The sequence below is a fragment of the Hyperolius riggenbachi genome, chromosome 1 (assembly GCF_040937935.1).
Source record: "Hyperolius riggenbachi isolate aHypRig1 chromosome 1, aHypRig1.pri, whole genome shotgun sequence".
NCBI classification, from domain to species: Eukaryota; Metazoa; Chordata; class Amphibia; order Anura; family Hyperoliidae; genus Hyperolius; species Hyperolius riggenbachi.
The window spans coordinates 506,929,936-506,947,390 of NC_090646.1; the positions used below are offsets into that span (position 1 = coordinate 506,929,936).

General features: G+C 42.2%; 1 protein-coding gene across 1 annotated transcript in view; it reads left to right on the top strand.

Moving 5' to 3' along the window:
* The first annotated feature begins 10,890 nt into the window (after positions 1 to 10,890).
* The window catches only part of LOC137524139 (transmembrane protein 132D-like), a 1,100,471-nt gene continuing 1,093,906 nt past the window's right edge, over positions 10,891 to 17,455 (top strand). Inside the window, exon 1 of the mRNA XM_068243700.1 lies at positions 10,891 to 11,361. Within this exon, the coding sequence (XP_068099801.1) occupies positions 11,286 to 11,361 (76 nt within the window). The 5' untranslated portion in view covers positions 10,891 to 11,285. The remainder of the gene's footprint in view (positions 11,362 to 17,455) is intronic.

The window sequence follows — 17,455 nt, forward strand, 5'->3', positions numbered from 1 at the left end:
GGTTGGTGTGTGTGCAACTCATCCAAAATCGTTTTCCATACATAGATCACCAGATTCACATCATCCTTGTCACATTCATCGGAATCAATCAGAAGATACATTGAATCGAGACAAGCATTCAAGACATTTTCGCTTTTTGCGATATAAAAATCGCAAAAGGCTTTCCAATCAAAATCGAATTCTTCCAGCAAGGCCCCAATATCCCAGGAAGCAAATGGGGGTTCAAACAGGCCAGTATCCAAATAATCTCCATAGGGGTGGAGTTCAGGAACAAGAACAGATTGTTTAACTGCTTTAATATAGTGTGCGATCCTACCTATAGCAGGATCCACATGAGCTTTGGATTGGGGCAAAAAAGCCGGAGACGGAACAACATCATTACAAACATCAACAGGGAGTGTTTTATTCCGATGCTTGCGGTTTTTAGTTTTTCTCTTTTTAGCCACTTTGCATGTCTGCTGTTTAAAACCTGAAGTGGCAACAGACACATTGAACTGATTGTCATACTGAAAAGTTTTGCATGGAAGGGAAAGATCAGCTGACTTATCAGCAGCTACACACTCAATCAGAGCAGGTGGCAAGCCAGGCAGTTTAAACCAGTGAGAGAATATCACTGCAAGAAACTGATACAGATTACCATTCCAGGAATTGATTTTTAACAAATCATATGCCCAGGTGATCAAATTGTCTTTTAAGAGCACATAGGCAAAAAGAAGAGCCGACGTGGACGGATCAGAAATCTGAAAGGTGGGATTCAGACAAAACCTCACACATTCAGAAAGAAATTCCGCCTTGGTCTCTGAATTTAGCCTTTTAAAGCTCTTAAAGACACAGGACCCAAACTCGACAAAATCGTACAAATCAGAAATTCCGTCTACACTGGGGTTTTGGGTTTGGCTGGTCATTCTGTAACGATTGTGGAACTTTCTCCGTGATCAGCGCACAACGCGTGCGCTGACACGGCGGAAATCCTCCACAAGCGTATATTTGCAGGCACCCAGCAAAAGGTGCTACGCACCTGTAGAGGGAAATTCCTGTCGGCAGATGGCGCTGGGGAGTGCAGAGGAACCAATCCTCTGTACCTCCACAAGTGCCAGACAGGAATTGTACGAAGCGTAGAACGCAATCGCAAGAAAGGCGATTGTGAATGAGATTGAGCAAAGGGACAGGTTGTATGTGTGTGCGCCAATCCAGTCGCCACCCCTCGACCGCGCACACACAACAGCAGATATGAAATAGGAACGCGATCGCGAGAGGTGCGATCGCCAGACGTGACACAAGGCAGATCAGAATAGAATACGAGGGTAGCAAAGGCACAGCAAATAATACAATAAGGAGATACGGAAAATAACAAACGCTAGCTAACCGCGAACACCGCACTCATTCGCAACAGTGCACGCGGTTATGCGCGGTCTCCACGTGATAAGCGCAATAGGGACAAGCACGCCTAACTAACCATCGACAGACAAACATGAAACAGAGGAAGCGAGCGCTTGCTTAACGGTTACCTCACCGAGCCACCAGCAAGCGTAGCAGACAAGTCAGACACACGAAAACAGGGACAAGCGAGAGATAGGATCCACAGCACTAGCGAAAAGTGGCTAGCGCAATCCAGGTACAGAGTAGCACAACAGAAGGATCCCCAGCGCTAGCAAAAAGTAGCTAGCGCGATCCCAGGAGACAGAACAGAAGAGATAGCTGGTAGCAACCGCTGCACCAGCTATACTCCAAAAACAGAGATCAGAACCATTTCCTGTCGACCACCTTTGGGGCAGGACAATGGCAACAGGCAAGACAAGACAGAACAGGCAATACAGATAATACAACCTGACTGGGCTAGAAGGGGAGCCTAAAGCAACCCCCAGGAATTAACTATACTAGATAGCAATGGCTGACACTCCAGCAGTGTCCATCAGGAACAGACCATGGAAAGGAAATGACCAGCAAAGCCTTCTGGGAAACATAAAGCTCTTATAGTGCCAGTCATCAAAGAAGGCAGGTAGGGGATTTGCATAACGAATGTATGCAAATTCCCCAGCAAGAGAACAGACCAGAACTTGCAATGGAAACACAGGTCTCTGTTCCAGAGTCCTGCAGCATGCAAACCTAAACAATGGTCAAAAGAGCGGATTCTCACAATTACATTTAAAATTAACTGTTTACCTCCCACAACAAAAATTACCCAAATACATTTTTTTAAATAAAAACAAAAAAATGAATAAAAAAACAAACAAAACATAAATAGTTACCTAGGGGTATGAACTTTTTTTTTAATATATATGCATGTGAAGAGGGTATATTGCGAACATTTTTTAAATTATACGCTTGTAAATAGTGATGGATGCAAAACTGAAAAAATACACCTTTATTTCCAAATAAAATATTGGCGCCATACTTTGTGATAGGGACATAATTTAAATGGTGTAAAAACCGGAACAAATGGGCAAATAAAATACATTTTTTTAAATTATGGTAGCATGTATTATTTTAAAGCTATAATGGCCAAAAACTGAGAAACAATGAAATTTTTCCATTTTTTTTTCTTGATATTCCTGTTAACATGCATTTATAAAAAAATAATTCTTAGCAAAATGTACCACTTAAAGAAAGCCTACTTGGTGGTGGAAAAAACAACATATAGATCAATTCATTGTTAGTGATAAAGTTATTGGAGAACGAATGGGAGGTGAAAATTGCTTTGATGCATAAAGTGAAAAATACCCGCGGGCTGAAATGGTTAAAATTCATTTTCTCAAAAACTACAAGGTCTTCTTTCCCCTTGTTCCTACTGTTTTACTTAACATACCTGTCAAATTTGTTGATACTGTCTATCAGGTATGGGAGTAGTTTAGTGAGCTAGGGTTAGGCAGGGGGTAGTTAAAAGGGCAGTATGGCGAAAAAGTTTAAAATTTATGTGCAAACATATACAAATAAGAAGTACATTTTTTAGAGTAAAATGAGCAATAAATTACTTTTCTCCTATGTTTCTGTCCCTTACAGTAGGTAGTAGAAATTTGACAGAAGTGGCAGGTTTTGGACTAGTCCATCTCTTCATAGGGATTTCTCAGGGATTTATTTATTTTCAAAAGCACTTACTGAATGGCAACTGCCAAAAAACTGTATAACGAGCAGGGAAGTTGGCTAGCATCATTGTTTAAAACCTTTTTAGGGAATGTCTTTATAAAGACCAAAAGCCTTGCTGAGAATCCCCTATGGAGAGATGGACTAGTCCAAAACCTGTCGGCAATGTCAAATTACTAATACCTTCTGTAAGTGACAGCAACATAGGAGAAAAGTAATTTATGGCTCATTTTACGCTGGAAAACCGTAACCTTATTTGTCTATGTTTGCACATATTTTAAATTTTACAATTTTTCGCCATAGTGCCCCTTTAAGTTTAGTCAAGCAGTCGTTAAGGTCAGGCACAGGGATGGAGTGGTTCAGGTTAGGCAAGGGGGGTGGAGTGATTAAAGGTTAGGCACCAGGTACAGTTCAGTGTAAGAGTAGGCATATTAGCTTCTGAACCCCCGAACACACACACACATACACACGCATACCTGTTTATAAAAAATGCAAGTTGGCTGACCACTGGGAGGATGAGAAGGCCTCCTTTACATATGGAACAATTTTGGTGGCAATTACATGTATGGGGGTGCTTTGCTATTAACCACTATAGTTGGCCCAAAATTACGCGAAAATTAAGTAACATTATGGATGATTATAACTACAGATGAGATTAATTACAATTTTTCCTAAAATTTTGCATTACGATTTCACATTGTAATTGCAAATTTTAATGTGAAATTACATCTTTGCGAAATTTGTGCTCATCACTAATGAAGAGAACTAGTGTTGCAGTGCTAGCTTAGCTACAAAGTGACAGCATAGTACATTTAGCCCAAACATTACCTAATATTGTTTTAGTCCCCCTTGTGCCACAAAAACTGCTCTGACCCATTGAACTATAGCCTTCACACATTTTAGAAAGGTGTCTTGTAGTAATTAGCACCAAGATCTGTACAGAAGATCCTATTCATTCTGAATGTTGTCAGGTTGAGCCTCCATCAATCAGAGATTTTTGTCTAAAGCCTTGTACACATGCCTGACTTAAGTCAGTGTCAATAACGACCACCTTAGCCGATAATCAAGCATGTGTACAGCAGTGGGTGATCCCCAACCCGCGATGATCCACCGGGCAGAGCTACTCACCCCCCAATAATGCTGATCCCCCGCCAATACCATTGTTCATGTTGCTCTTCTGCCCGCTGCGTAACATCATCACTTATGCGCTGCTGGTCCCGTCTCCCCCCCCCCCCCGCCCTGCGCTACACGGCTGACACTAGTGTGTGCAGCCTGGCCCAGCGATGCCGATTAGGTACATCCCGACAACCAACATCCGGCAAAGGTGTGTACACACCTTTAGACTTAAGTTCACGGGGTGTTGTGGTGCGACATAACAGAGGTGTTGCAGAAAGTCATACAGCAATAGTAAGTAATATTGCAATAGCAAGTCTGTGACAGTCATAGTGCATCTGTTGTGATATTATCTAACAAACTTCAGTATCCCAGTGCAGTGCAGGCAGTGCATTACCACATACTGTGTGCGCAAACCGTGGCAGTGAGGCATAGTTTTTTACTGACTGTATTGTTCGTTTGCTGTCTGGTACAGTATATCCCATCCCTTGTTAGGGGTCATTTGTGTCATTGCTATGAAATAAAGTTAATCAGTTCACCCCCTTTTGATGTTGAAGCTGTACATAGAAATCTTTTGTATACAGAAATCTTCCTATTACACATTGTAGAAAATCTTAAAGTGATTGAACCTAAAAAGATACTTACCATGGTAGCAGGAACACATTTCCTTAAAGTGATACTTGTGAAAACAAAGTGAAGAGACAAACAATTGTATCTGGCTCTGTGGCTCAGAGTGCTCAAATATATGAACTATTGACTTTTTTTATCTATCCTCTTTTGTTAGAGAAATGGGCTTCCTAGAACAAAGTATTTTATGGCTGTAATTCCTTATCAGTAGTCCAGCTGGGTCCCCACTGGAGAAAAACTGTCAGTTGCATAGTATAATATTAACTCTTTAAGGCAGAGAAAGAAGAAAAGCATCACAGCATACTCATTGTGTGCTACGCACTACACATACACATGCCTATCTCATCAGGTCACATGTTATTTAAGGCTTCCATGAAAAGGAAGCCCATGCTGACTGTCCCCATTGCCTGCCCTGAGCTGGTGGTACAGTCAGCCATCCCGCAAAGAGGAAATAATTACAGTATCAACCTTACCTGAGTTCCTGAATAATAATTAGAAGGTACTGTGTAGTGAACATGCTGCAGCCTGCAACTGCAAAAGATTGGCCTCAATTCACTGAGCTTATCTCCTGTCTTCAATAACTCTTCTGAGCTGTTTTACAGTTATCACACTTATATCACCATGGTGATAACTGTAAAACAGCTCAGAAGAGTTATTAAAGACAGGAGTTAAGCTTAGTGAATTGAGGCCTATGTGTTGTCTGCAGCTTCAGTTCATGCCTAATATTGTTATAGAGCGATTCCACATCCAGAGTTCCTAGCCACACAAAGTCTTTTGATCGTGAAGTCTGTTGAGGATATCCTTACTGTTCTTCAAATATGATGTTAAAGCTTCAGCAAATGGTCTCAAGAAGAAGCCATCAATATATTTACTTAGTCATCCTGTTAGACAATTATTGCCAGAGACAATAGTGCTCCCAGGTGGGAGTTTTTGTCAATATTTGGGAGTGTGTAGAATGCTGTATCATTCCTTGTCAAAAATTACAATGTTACCCTTCCCTTGTGTGAAGGTTTTATAACAATGTCAGGATGATTGGACAGCTCCTTGAGATCTCCATGTTAATATGGGTGATTATCTGAATGGGGTTTACAGTGCTTTTTCTTTGCTAATGCTTCCAGATCCTTCTGGACCATGTCCACAAATATCTATATTAGGAAACTGGGTAGCTGATGGACAGTAAATGCTCTTCTAAATCAGTGCTCTTTCAGATGGAGCCATGTTCTCTACCACACCCTCACCATTCTGCCTCAATAAATCATTCAAGATATTAAGGCACCATTGCTACCTCTCTTCATGCTGTCTCGTCCTTGCATTTGGCATATTCATAACCTTGTATGGTGCTAACTTCCTAATAAAAAGATTAACATCTTTAAGTTTTCTCGTTTGGTTGTATGAAGGATGTTAATCATTTTGATCCCTTTATGATGGTGTTTCAGGATAAATAGCTTGGTCTTTTAATACTTAATTAACATTGTAGTGGTCTTCTATCCTTAGACGTGAGATTGGGAGTGGTTTCAATGCTCTTCATTGGATGAAGTGGCAGCACTGGGAATGGCTGCTTCTAGGATTTCCTGTATTCTGGTTCTTTATTATTGCACATGGAGGTGACATGTACTGCTCCTCCTAGGAGGATGGTTGGCCTGTCTGGGCCCAGCCCACCAATTAAAGCAATTAGGTAGGCTTCAAACGGCCATATAAGCTCATTTGCAGCAGTGGCACTTCAGCAGCTCAATATGGCTGTTTAGTTACACATTTGTTCTCTAGAACGTATTTTTGCACTTCCCTTTAGCTTACCCCTGGGTTGGTGGTGTGATGATGAAGATTTGTGTATAGTTGGGAAGCCATACACCCCAATGTAATGTGTGCTGTTCCGACCCTTGTGATAGGTATATCTACTGCTCAGTATGCTTTAACCTGCAACCGCCCAGTATAATAGGGTACTTGTGGGAATTTGACTTAAAGAGGAACTGTAGTGAAATTAACATTGATTATTTGTTACAATTTTCATTTATAAATTATTTAGTCAGTGTTTGTCCATTATAAAATCTTTTCTCACCTTTTCCTCTCTCCTCTCTCTGATTTATATACTTAAATGTATCACAGATGGCAACATCTTTGCTACTGGTAGGTGTTCATTGCAGAATGTTTGTTTACTCCATGTTCTGAAGCCAGTAGAAATAATACCTGGTATACCAGGTATCTCCCTGGGAAGAGAATACCACATATCTGCATAGCCTGTGCTGGGACATTACTAGGAGGGAAGAGATCCATACCAATATACAAAAATGTATAGCTATAGGAAGTGTTCCTGATGCTGAAACCTGGATAACTAGTGTAAAATTGGGTATCCTGAATAATTTACTAATGGTGATGGGCATGTCTAAGAGAACTCATGCGGAAGCATGTGATTTGCTTGATTAGCTCATAGATTTGCAAAGCTCTGATTTGCTAGCCATGAATATGTGCTAAAGCAGGATGTGATCACAGCATATCAGAACTTTGCAAATCTGTCAGCTGATCAAACAAATCACATGCTTCTCCATGAGTTCTCCTAGACATGACCATCACTATTTGCTAAATCCTACTATATGTAACTATGGTGCCTATTGTGTCATATATCATGAAGTGTTGCCATGTGACTTGCACAATATTGCACGTTATTCAGAAATGCACTGTAGATTTGAATAACCTGGTCCATTACAATACAGAGATGCTAATATGCTCATTAGTAATGGATGAACATCACAAAAGAAAGTTTGCAGACCATTTGCAAATGTTTACCATGGAAATTCTCGAATTGAATGTTTGAAGCAAGCCCCATTGACTTTAATGGCAGGAAAACTTCTAAAACCTTCAGGGCATCTCTGCAGGTACAATTTCTCTAAAATGGTGTAAAAAGTGTTCAAAAATATGGACAGTGGCATGGTGGAGGGGAATCAATGGCAAAATATTTGCCAAAAATGCATATTTTATGCAAACACTTTTTTAATGTTTTTTTTTCTTTTCTTAAAAAGTAATTTCAATGGCTGCCAACTTTAGCCCCAATGCATGATAGAATCACCGCATTTGCTGGGTAGATCAAAAAAAAGTTTCAAAAAAGACTGTGTAGATTTTGAGTAAAAATGTAAGTTACGATATTAAAAAAGTTTTTGCAAATGCCGCTTATTAACAGATAATGTATCAACCTATCAGTAGTGTAAATATACATATTTCAAAAGAAAAAGTGTAGAGAAACCGAGAGCCCAATATAGTGTAGTATGTTAAGCATAAATGAAGTAAAGGTTATCGTGAGAAAATTATACTCACAAACATGGGTTACCACACAGGCAACCACTGTATAGGCAGGTGAGGAGATTAGACCTGTCCTCACTCAGGGATAAGAAGTCACTCTCTGTAGATGCGAAAGGGGGTAGATCACCCCTCCACCAGGGGTGGACACGGTATAGCAGTAGGAGAACAGAGGCGCCAGCAGGATAAAAGTGGATAAAAACTTTAAAATTTGCTGGGAGGAAGTGGTGGACTTACCTCCATAAAGCAGACACGAAAGACTGTCTGAATAGTAGTCACATTTATTAATTAGTACCCCAAAACAGTGCAACGCGTTTCGCAGGCCCAGCCCGCTTCATCAGGCAATAAAAATGGGGACAAGACAGAATTTCAGCAATAGCAGGTGAGGCGCTACACCTGCTATTGCGACTGAGGCGCTACACCTGCTATTGCTGAAATTCTGTCTTGTCCCCATTTTTATTGCCTGATGAAGCGGGCTGGGCCTGCGAAATGCGTTGCACTGTTTTGGGGTACTAATTAATAAATGTGACTACTATTCAGACAGTCTTTCGTGTCTGCTTTATGGAGGTAAGTCCACCACTTCCTCCCAGCAAATTTTAAAGTTTTCATCCACTTTTATCCTGCTGGCGCCTCTGTTCTCCTACTGCTATATTTCAAAAGAAAGAGCAGTGATTTCATGCCGGGGTTCTCCAGGTGGTCAGCCCTCAGTGCATAATGACCACCTAGATACCTGGTGAAACTGGCAACGCTTTGGACAGAGATAGCTGTACAGCTGCTTGTTGGTGTATAAGGATCTCTGGCAACCATACCTTTTTTGGAGAAAAAAAGTTACATTTTTGCAAAAAAGAAAAACAATGTGGGGTCCCCCCCTCAGAAGTCTCTTTGACCTCTTGTCACCCATGCAGGCTGTGATAGCCAGGTTGCAGAGCCTGGAACGCGTGGGGATCCACAGCCTGAATATACCACACCACATTCTCCATGGCATGGACGGGTTTGGAAGAGAGGGGTGGCCAAGCCTTCCCCTCTCCCCCAGAGCCCTTGTCCAATGCATAGACAAAGGGCTCTTCCCCAACTCTGGTGCCCAGGAGTAGGTGGATGCATCGCAGCCCTGGTGGGATGGTTTATGATGGTGTCTGGAAGTCAGTTAAAAAGAAGTAAAAACACGAGAAATAAAGACCTTTAATAATCTTAAGTAACCAAAACAGAGGTGGGACAAGGTCCTCCAGCACCCAAGGCTGAGACACCAAAGTGCGCCTCTCCACCCCTTCCACCCCAGCCATCACACACTGATTGCTATTAGACTTAGAGGCGCCACAGGGCCCACAGCCTCCCCAACACCTTGATATCTAGTTATCTGGCTTGCAGTCACTGCCATGTATCCCCTTTTCTTATTTCTTTCTGCTTCAAACACAATTAGGAATGACAGCTAAATGAATTCTGCGCCCCCTCCTACACTGCACCCTGAGGCTGGAGCCTCTCCAGCCTATGCCTCGGCCCGGCCCTGAACCAAAATACTTACCTTTAATTAATGTCTGCATGACATTATCCTCAGAAATGATCCAACAAAAATACATTTATTGAAGATCTCTGCACACCTGTCACCACCTGTGCAGCACGTGCTATACTGAGACGAAAGCAAGCCTGGAGAATTCCCATTGGTCTGTTAATGGACCAATGGGGAGCCCTGGAGGGACATTTAGACCTAGTTCACACTACAAAATGCAATTGCAATCGCAAAGCGCTTAGTGATTGTGATTTTGATTTTGCAAAGCGATTTTTAAAGAAATGTGTGTTTTTGCACCTTCCTTTAAGAAAAATTGCTCAAAAATGGTACAGGCAGCATGTTTTCAATTTTCTCAAAAGCTAATCGCTGCAGTGAGAACACGCTCATAGGGTAAGACTGATGTAGCCCCTTGCTGATCACTGGCGATCGAACTGAGCGCAATCACCTACAATGTGAACCAGCCCTTAAAATATGCTTTTAGTTCAACTATACTCAGTATAGCTAGCCCTGTCTCTGGCCGCCACGGAGATCTTCCGTCAAGGTATTTTGTTGGTAATTTCTTAGGATGCTGTTGTATCGCAGTAAACACACATGGCGATTGATCGTTGTTTGCCACGATGTGTCCACCGGTGAACATGTCCATTAATCACTAATGCCCATACAATTATATGGCCAGTATGTTCTTGTGTAGGAAGGCAGCGCAAAGCAATGTACACAGTGTGAATGCGCACTAAACTGCGTGTAGCTGAAATATGCAAATGAGCATTCTGATTAATGTGTTAGATACAGCCCTGCTTTTAGGAGCCCAAATGAAAGCAAAGTTTTATGTTATAAGTCCAATCATTTTGTGATTTTATGCCTGCCCCTGTATTTACTCTCTAATTAGATGTATCTGTGTTTTTACTTCACATTGCAGCCAATAAATAAAATCCTGACTTCTATACCCTCTTTATAATTCAGGCTCCTCTTTCATTGAGCAACATCCCGTGTGTAAGGGGAAAACATGAGCGCTGTCAGAAAGCAAAGAGGGGAAAAATGAGAAGAAGAATCAGAACACGTTTTGCTCAGACACTGTGACAAGATTGTGAATGCGATGGGAGCTGAGCTGGTGATAAAATACTGTAGCTGAACAGCTGCTGGACAGCGCACAGATCAGAAGCCTGCACCACCCAGCGGTGGCTGGACCAGTTCTGTCTAAAGGGATGCCGGGGATGCCTCCTTTCGGTCATCTTCCCTCTCTCATGATGGGCTGTACTCCACACGAGGAAACTTTCAGCGTGTATTACTGATACATCGCAACACAGGGGCTCCTCCACTGCCAGGACTGCCAGAGGATGAGCGGGTATCAGCTGTAGACAGCAGCACGCCGCTTTGCTGTGGCACCCCAAGCCTTTGCCTCCAGGATCTGTTGGGTTTTCTTCCTCCCATTCCTTTTTAACGCTGGAAATTTTCACAGTAGAAAAAAAAATCATCTCAATCTGCAGGTTGTTGCGCTGAGTTGTTTCCTGGCAAGATATCCCCAGCCACAGAGGAGATGAGAGGGACTCATCAGAGGGTGCACAACACCTAATGGTACTTTCAGGACTGCACTGTTGTTGAGATGGCTTTGAATGATTTCTTTGGTTGATTTCCTTGAAGTGTCGGGAGCAGCAACTTCAGCCAGGATCCAAGGATGCAGAGATCCGCTGCGAGGAGGAATATGTTGCAGATCTCCTCTCTACTGATGCTCAGCCTGGCAGCAGCTAGAGGTAAGGAGGGGACAGTCCTATTGTGCAATTAGTTCCTGATCCCAGCAACCTGGCTCTTTATTGAATTAACCAGCACAAAAGATCCACTTTCAGAAGTGGATTAGCGCAGGCAGTTTCTAATGGACGACTTAAAAAATCAGAAGTTAGCTAAACCAGTCGACCAAATGCTCCAGCATCTTTCCATCAATATAAAGGAATTGCTTTTTTTATTTTAATGAATTTTATAAAGCCTTATTTAATATTGTGTACAGGATATCACATAGGTGTCAGGTGCTCCTATGCAGTAGTTGCTTATGCAGTGAGGAGTTGATTTTTTCTTTGACAACTTTGGCAGGGGGATTGCATCGTGCATGTTATCATTAATTGCAGCATCACCTAGAGATATAAAACGATTTGCTGCATAATCCTTTATAGCCTGTGTTACACATTCTCTCCAGGGCACAAACACTCCCATTCGCACTGATGCTGCTCTTCATCTTGTCAGAGTTCTATTTTATTTATTATTTAATGCACAGTGCTGGTGAGTGGTGACTTTCTCAGCTACATATTTGTCAAAATTTCAGGGGAGGGCAATGGTGCTAGTCTAGACAACACACGAGCAGGCTTCCTACCAACAGTGATGCAGGCAGTGGACTGAGAGCACTGGGCTGCTGTGTGCAGTAGATCACAGTGCTGCTTTTGTTTCTCAGATTATTAATCTGGGTGGCTGAATTTTCAGGTGTGCTTACTCCATTCAGCTTGGATTTCCACCTCCATTCATGTTCCAGCTGTCAGTGTGCCAACGTCATGACAGTCTGTACACTTTAAGGGCTTGAACTAGGCAGAGAGGCTGACTTGGTCATGTGATGTGGATAAAACTCTCATATGAGGAGCATCAAGTCATTTCACAGCTAATTACAGCTTGCATCATGTATTAAATGCAGCATTTTTGTCAGGAGTGCAGCGATTTCAGACCTCCGTGATCTCAGATTTATCAGTTATGATGCTGTAATTATGCATGGCCAGCAACACTATACTCATATAGATTTGTTTAATGAAATGGTGCAAAGTGCAATGACTTCAGTCAAGCTTTTTTTTTAAAGCAAAATAGTGCAAAGAGCAAAGTGCAGTACCCATAGCAACTAATCAGAAATCATCTTCTATAGGTCTGGCTCCAATAAAATGTGAGTTGATGCTGTGGTTTTTGATTTTTGTACTGGACGTACCTGTAGATAGAAGGTAGTGATCTGAAGGAATGTGAGTCAAAGGATCATCGTTTATAATAATGCAGACCACACACATGTCAATTGTGATTGTTCAGTGGTACTTTTGATTGTAGAAAATGATTGCTTCTATGAAAATTTGGACGCACGATATTAACTGATCAATTGCCATCGTGTTACTACACGTGATTGGTTTACCTAATGGGAGAGGAGACTTTTATTGTGTGAAAATGAATCAAGCATTGTAAAACATTCAAACAAACCATTTTAGGTTCTTTTACGATTGTTTCGAAATAAATAGCTCAAGAAGGTTGCATAAGATGACCATGAAACAGATCAAATCCCGTTCCCAGGAAGACTGATCTGTGGAGTCAGACATTTTTCAGCAGTGTTTACATAAAAGTTTTTTCATGCCACCTCAAGAATGATTCATCCTTAGTAGTATGAGGTGGAGTCGGCTGTACTTAGTGGATAGATGTGAGAAGGGGAAGCACTGGAAGAAGCCAATGGCTGGATGTGGTTGGCAAGTGGCAACAGTAGCCTACATGCTTAGAAATCCATATAAATAAGCCTTGAAATACTCCAAAAATACTCCAATGTTATTGCAACGCCAAACTTATTAAAATGTTAATGTTCTTAGATAGTGTGGCGAGAGATAGAACCTCTGAAGAATTTTACTGCTGATAGTTGATACCAGAGCACAGTGTGAGATGAATCCTTGAAATTTACACTGATCAGTGATCACTGAAGCAGGTGTTGGCAAGAAATCTCTCCATGTGGCACTCATTCTGGTCCAGAGATGAGCTGAAAAGTTTCCTAACATGTAAATCTCCACTGACTTTGCTGTGCTGGCAAATGAAAGGTACTAGCTGCTGGTCAGAGTAATCAATATAGCTGTTAGCCAACTAATTGTCAGTTAGTGACTTTATTTGCTAGCACAGCATTTTTGCTCATTTGTATGTGGATTGTGGTGATGGAGCTAATTGGAGGGGTTGCTCTTGTCTTTGGCCTTTCCCAACTTCCTGTTGTGTCTTTATAGGACCATATCACAGGTTGCTAAGCACTTTGGGTCCTTTCACACTGTGCATGGGTGTTAGACTTGCGGTGTGACCATACAGAAAACATACAGTACAATGAATGTATGCTTCACAGCCACTGTAAACGTGTACATTGTCCGGTAAGTGCACAGCATGCTGTGAGTTCCTCCGATGGTATCCACTGCATGCCATGTGAACGTACTATAGGAATATCATTGCTTCTTGTTGGAATGCAATGACCTTTAGGTCCCGTTCACAATGGTGCGTTGCAGTGTGGTGTAACAGCAGCTTTGTAACGTGGCATACTGCACTGCAATACACCACCTATGCAACATTCACAATACGGCGGGAGCATTGCGGCACAATGGGGCGTGGTGTGGTAATGCACTGCATGCAGAGCGTTAGAGGTTACAGTGATGCATACTTTTACTTAAACTATATACGCCGGAACGTGCGGCATCAGGCCTGATTTGTTGTGTTGCATTCCTGCTGCCACAAGGAATGCAACATAACGTCCCACTGTGAACCTATCCTTAAAGTTTACCAGAGATGGTACACTGGCCGTATTTATACTTACCTGGGGCTTCCTCCAACCCCATGAGCAGTGTGGCTTCCCTCGCCGTCCTCTTCGGTCCCTCCGTCCTGGGGCTACAACTCCTGGTCATCTGGTCAGTCGCGGCCAATCATCAGCTTCTGTGCATGCGCGGCTCTGCCACACGCGCCCATACCATGCTCCTGTCCCCTGGAGCGTTCTGTGCCTGTGCAATGCTACAGTACAGCAGAATGCTCCAGGGGACGGGAGCGCAACGAGGGTTGTGCGGGCGCCCGAGCCATGCATACGCAGAAGCCCGTGACTGCCCGCATTATCAGGAGTTATTGTGGGAGAACGGAGGGACCGAAGAGGACAGCGAGGGAGGCCACTGGGCTCATAGGGCTGGAGGAAGACCCAGGTAAGTATAAATATAGGCTAGTGAACCATCTCAGGTTCACTTTAATGTCATCCAGTGATGCTACTCATGACTATGGCACACGAGAGCTGAAGCAACCAGTTGCTGTGATGTGTCATATTTGCTACTGGCTGGAATAGATAACATTAGCAGCAGTTCTCAGCAACTTGTTGCAGACTTGTTAGAGCTTCTTCAGTGGCAAGGACCTTGGGGATGCTCCTAATATCGGCCATAAAAGCACATTGCCATTTTGTCCTACATTAATCTTTCAGTACCGTAGTGTAGAACTGCATTGGGGCACATTACTTCAGATTCCCGGCGCTGCTGGAAGTTTATTTATTTATTAATTTCATTATTGGGAAAAATGTTACAAATGTTAAAATGCTACAAATTACTTTTTTGTTTTTTTTTCTTTCATTCTTTGGAGCAGTCTGCTAGCTTTTCTGGTAAACCTCATACGCAGAAATGGCTTTTGCTTTATTCTCATATTCTCCTGTATTATTGACTGACTATTAAAGAGACACTGAAGCGGAAAAAAAATTATGATATAATGAATTGGTTGTGTAGTACGGATAATTACTAGAAGATTAGTAGCAAAGAAAATAGTCTCATATATTTATTTTCAGTTATATAGTGTTTTTATAACATTGCATAATTTGTTATTATTTGCAGTTTACACACTACTCAGCATTCTACATGATTTTACTGAGCAGGCCAGTGAACTTTTGACCTGTCCTCTGGAGAGAAAAAGAAAATACAATGACTGACAGTTGAGATAACAAGCTTCAGAAGACAGAGCTCAGTTCAATGGCTCTTTTGTATATATAACAACTGGAGTTTCTTAAGTCCTCCTGTACTGGAAACAATATTAGACTTATGTCTCTGCTCCTAATGTTTTATTTCTTAGTTGTACTACACATACAAATCTATTTTTTTTTTTTTTGCTTCAGTGTCTCTTTAAGCACCATTGTTCAATGCAAAGTGGTAAAAAAAAAAAAAATAAGATTTTGCTACCCTAACAAAACGTGCTAGTAAAATCAGCGAATGGAACACCAACACAATGACATGTTCATTTGTAGTATTTCAGATTTTTTAAAACATTAAATCTGTATTATATTGCTAAAGCGACCAAATAAATTGTGAAATAAGAACAAAAACACTATACTTAGCTTTATGTATCAATTATTCCTTGGAGTAAGTAAACTCCATCCTATTGTGTATTCACCCTAATCTGCAGTGTTCCATGGCAACCAGTTTTCATTACTATTTAGTATTCCCATAAGAAGCTTCTTTATACACTGAGCCCCAAAGGTTTGCAGGGAATAGGCTTCCCTGTCAGCAGAGATCCTGCCTTCCATATACAGCGGTTACAAGAAACTCTGTGTCAGCAGATTTTCAGGTGTAAATACACTTGTGTAGTCTTTATATAATAGAATTTTAGAGATAAAATGGCCTCAATTCCGGTAGCTTTGTGCGATAACTTTCCTCATGCTGTATTCTCCATTTTTTGGGGGTAATTCTGAAAGCTTTCTCTGCATTTCTGAAAATGCGGTAAACCATGCAATAAAGAGTGCGGAGAATGTGGTAAACCTTGCAGTATTTCAGCGGAAAATAATAATAATAGTCTTTAAAGAGAGTCTGAAGCGAGAATAAATCTCGCTTCAGACCTCATAGATAGCAGGGGCATGTGTGCCCCTGCTAAAACGCCGCTATCCCGCGGCTTAACGGGGGTCCCTGATCCCCCAAATCCCCTCCATGCAGCGGGGGAGCGCTTTCGCATTGGGGCAGGGCTAACCGCCGCAGCCCTGCCTCCCGCGCGTCTATCAGACGCGTACCTCCGCCTCTCCCCCGCCCCTCTCAGTCTTCCTTCACTGAGAGGAGTGGGGGAGAGGCGGCGATGCGCGTCTGATAGACGCGCTGTGAGGCAGGGCTGCAACCGCTAGCCCTGCCTCCAGGATGAGCAAAATTTACGACCAAGTTGGTCGTTGATTTTGCAAGGATGGGTTTGGGGGTGAAGGAACCCCCGTTTAGCCGCGGGATAGCGGCGGTTTAGCAGGGGCACATGCCCCTGCTAACTATCAGCTCTGAAGCGAGATTTATTCTCGCTTCAGAGTCTCTTTAATTGTCTTCCATAACCTAGGATAGTCTTTGGAAGAGGTTTTTTCTTTTGGGGGGAGGAGGAGGGGGAGGTGTATTTGATTGTGTAGCAGCCTATGGAAAGTATATTTATGGGCATCCCCTATAAAAAAAATCCAGTAAATATTTGGAGTTTAATTTCTACTATTCTTCTCTATTACACAGCCTCAAAAGGAATTCTATTAAAACAGGTATATGAACTGAATAGGAACTCCACTAAAAACTCCGAAATGCACACAAATTGACTTTACCTCCAGGTACAGGCAGGTCTAAAACTAATCAGTATATTATGTGCTAACATGCCCTGCCCCCTATTTTACATGAGAATTCCAGTTTTTGGTAAAATACCACACTTTTTATGACCTTACCACATGCGGTAAATTATGACTGAAATCTACCAGAATAGTAAACTGCTTTTACTGCATGCTCTAAAATACCACTGATGCGGTAAAACTGACAGTAAGGCCTCTTTCAGATCATTTAGCGTGGATGGCTGTGCGATCGGAACGCAATGCATACAATTGCAACCATCTACGCTACTATGCGCTGCGCTGCAGATCCTATTCACTACAGAGAAAGGGATCTGTGCTATGATGCCCGAAAATGCATGCAGCAGTGCGATAGCGCATCACACTCATGCGCAGCGCATGTGATGGGAGCGGTAGAAGCAATGTCTATGCCTTTCTACCATTCTTGCGTGTTGTACACTATATGTGCTGCCAAAATGTTTTAGGCTGCATTCACACTCGGTGGGGCTCTGCAGCGCATTGGA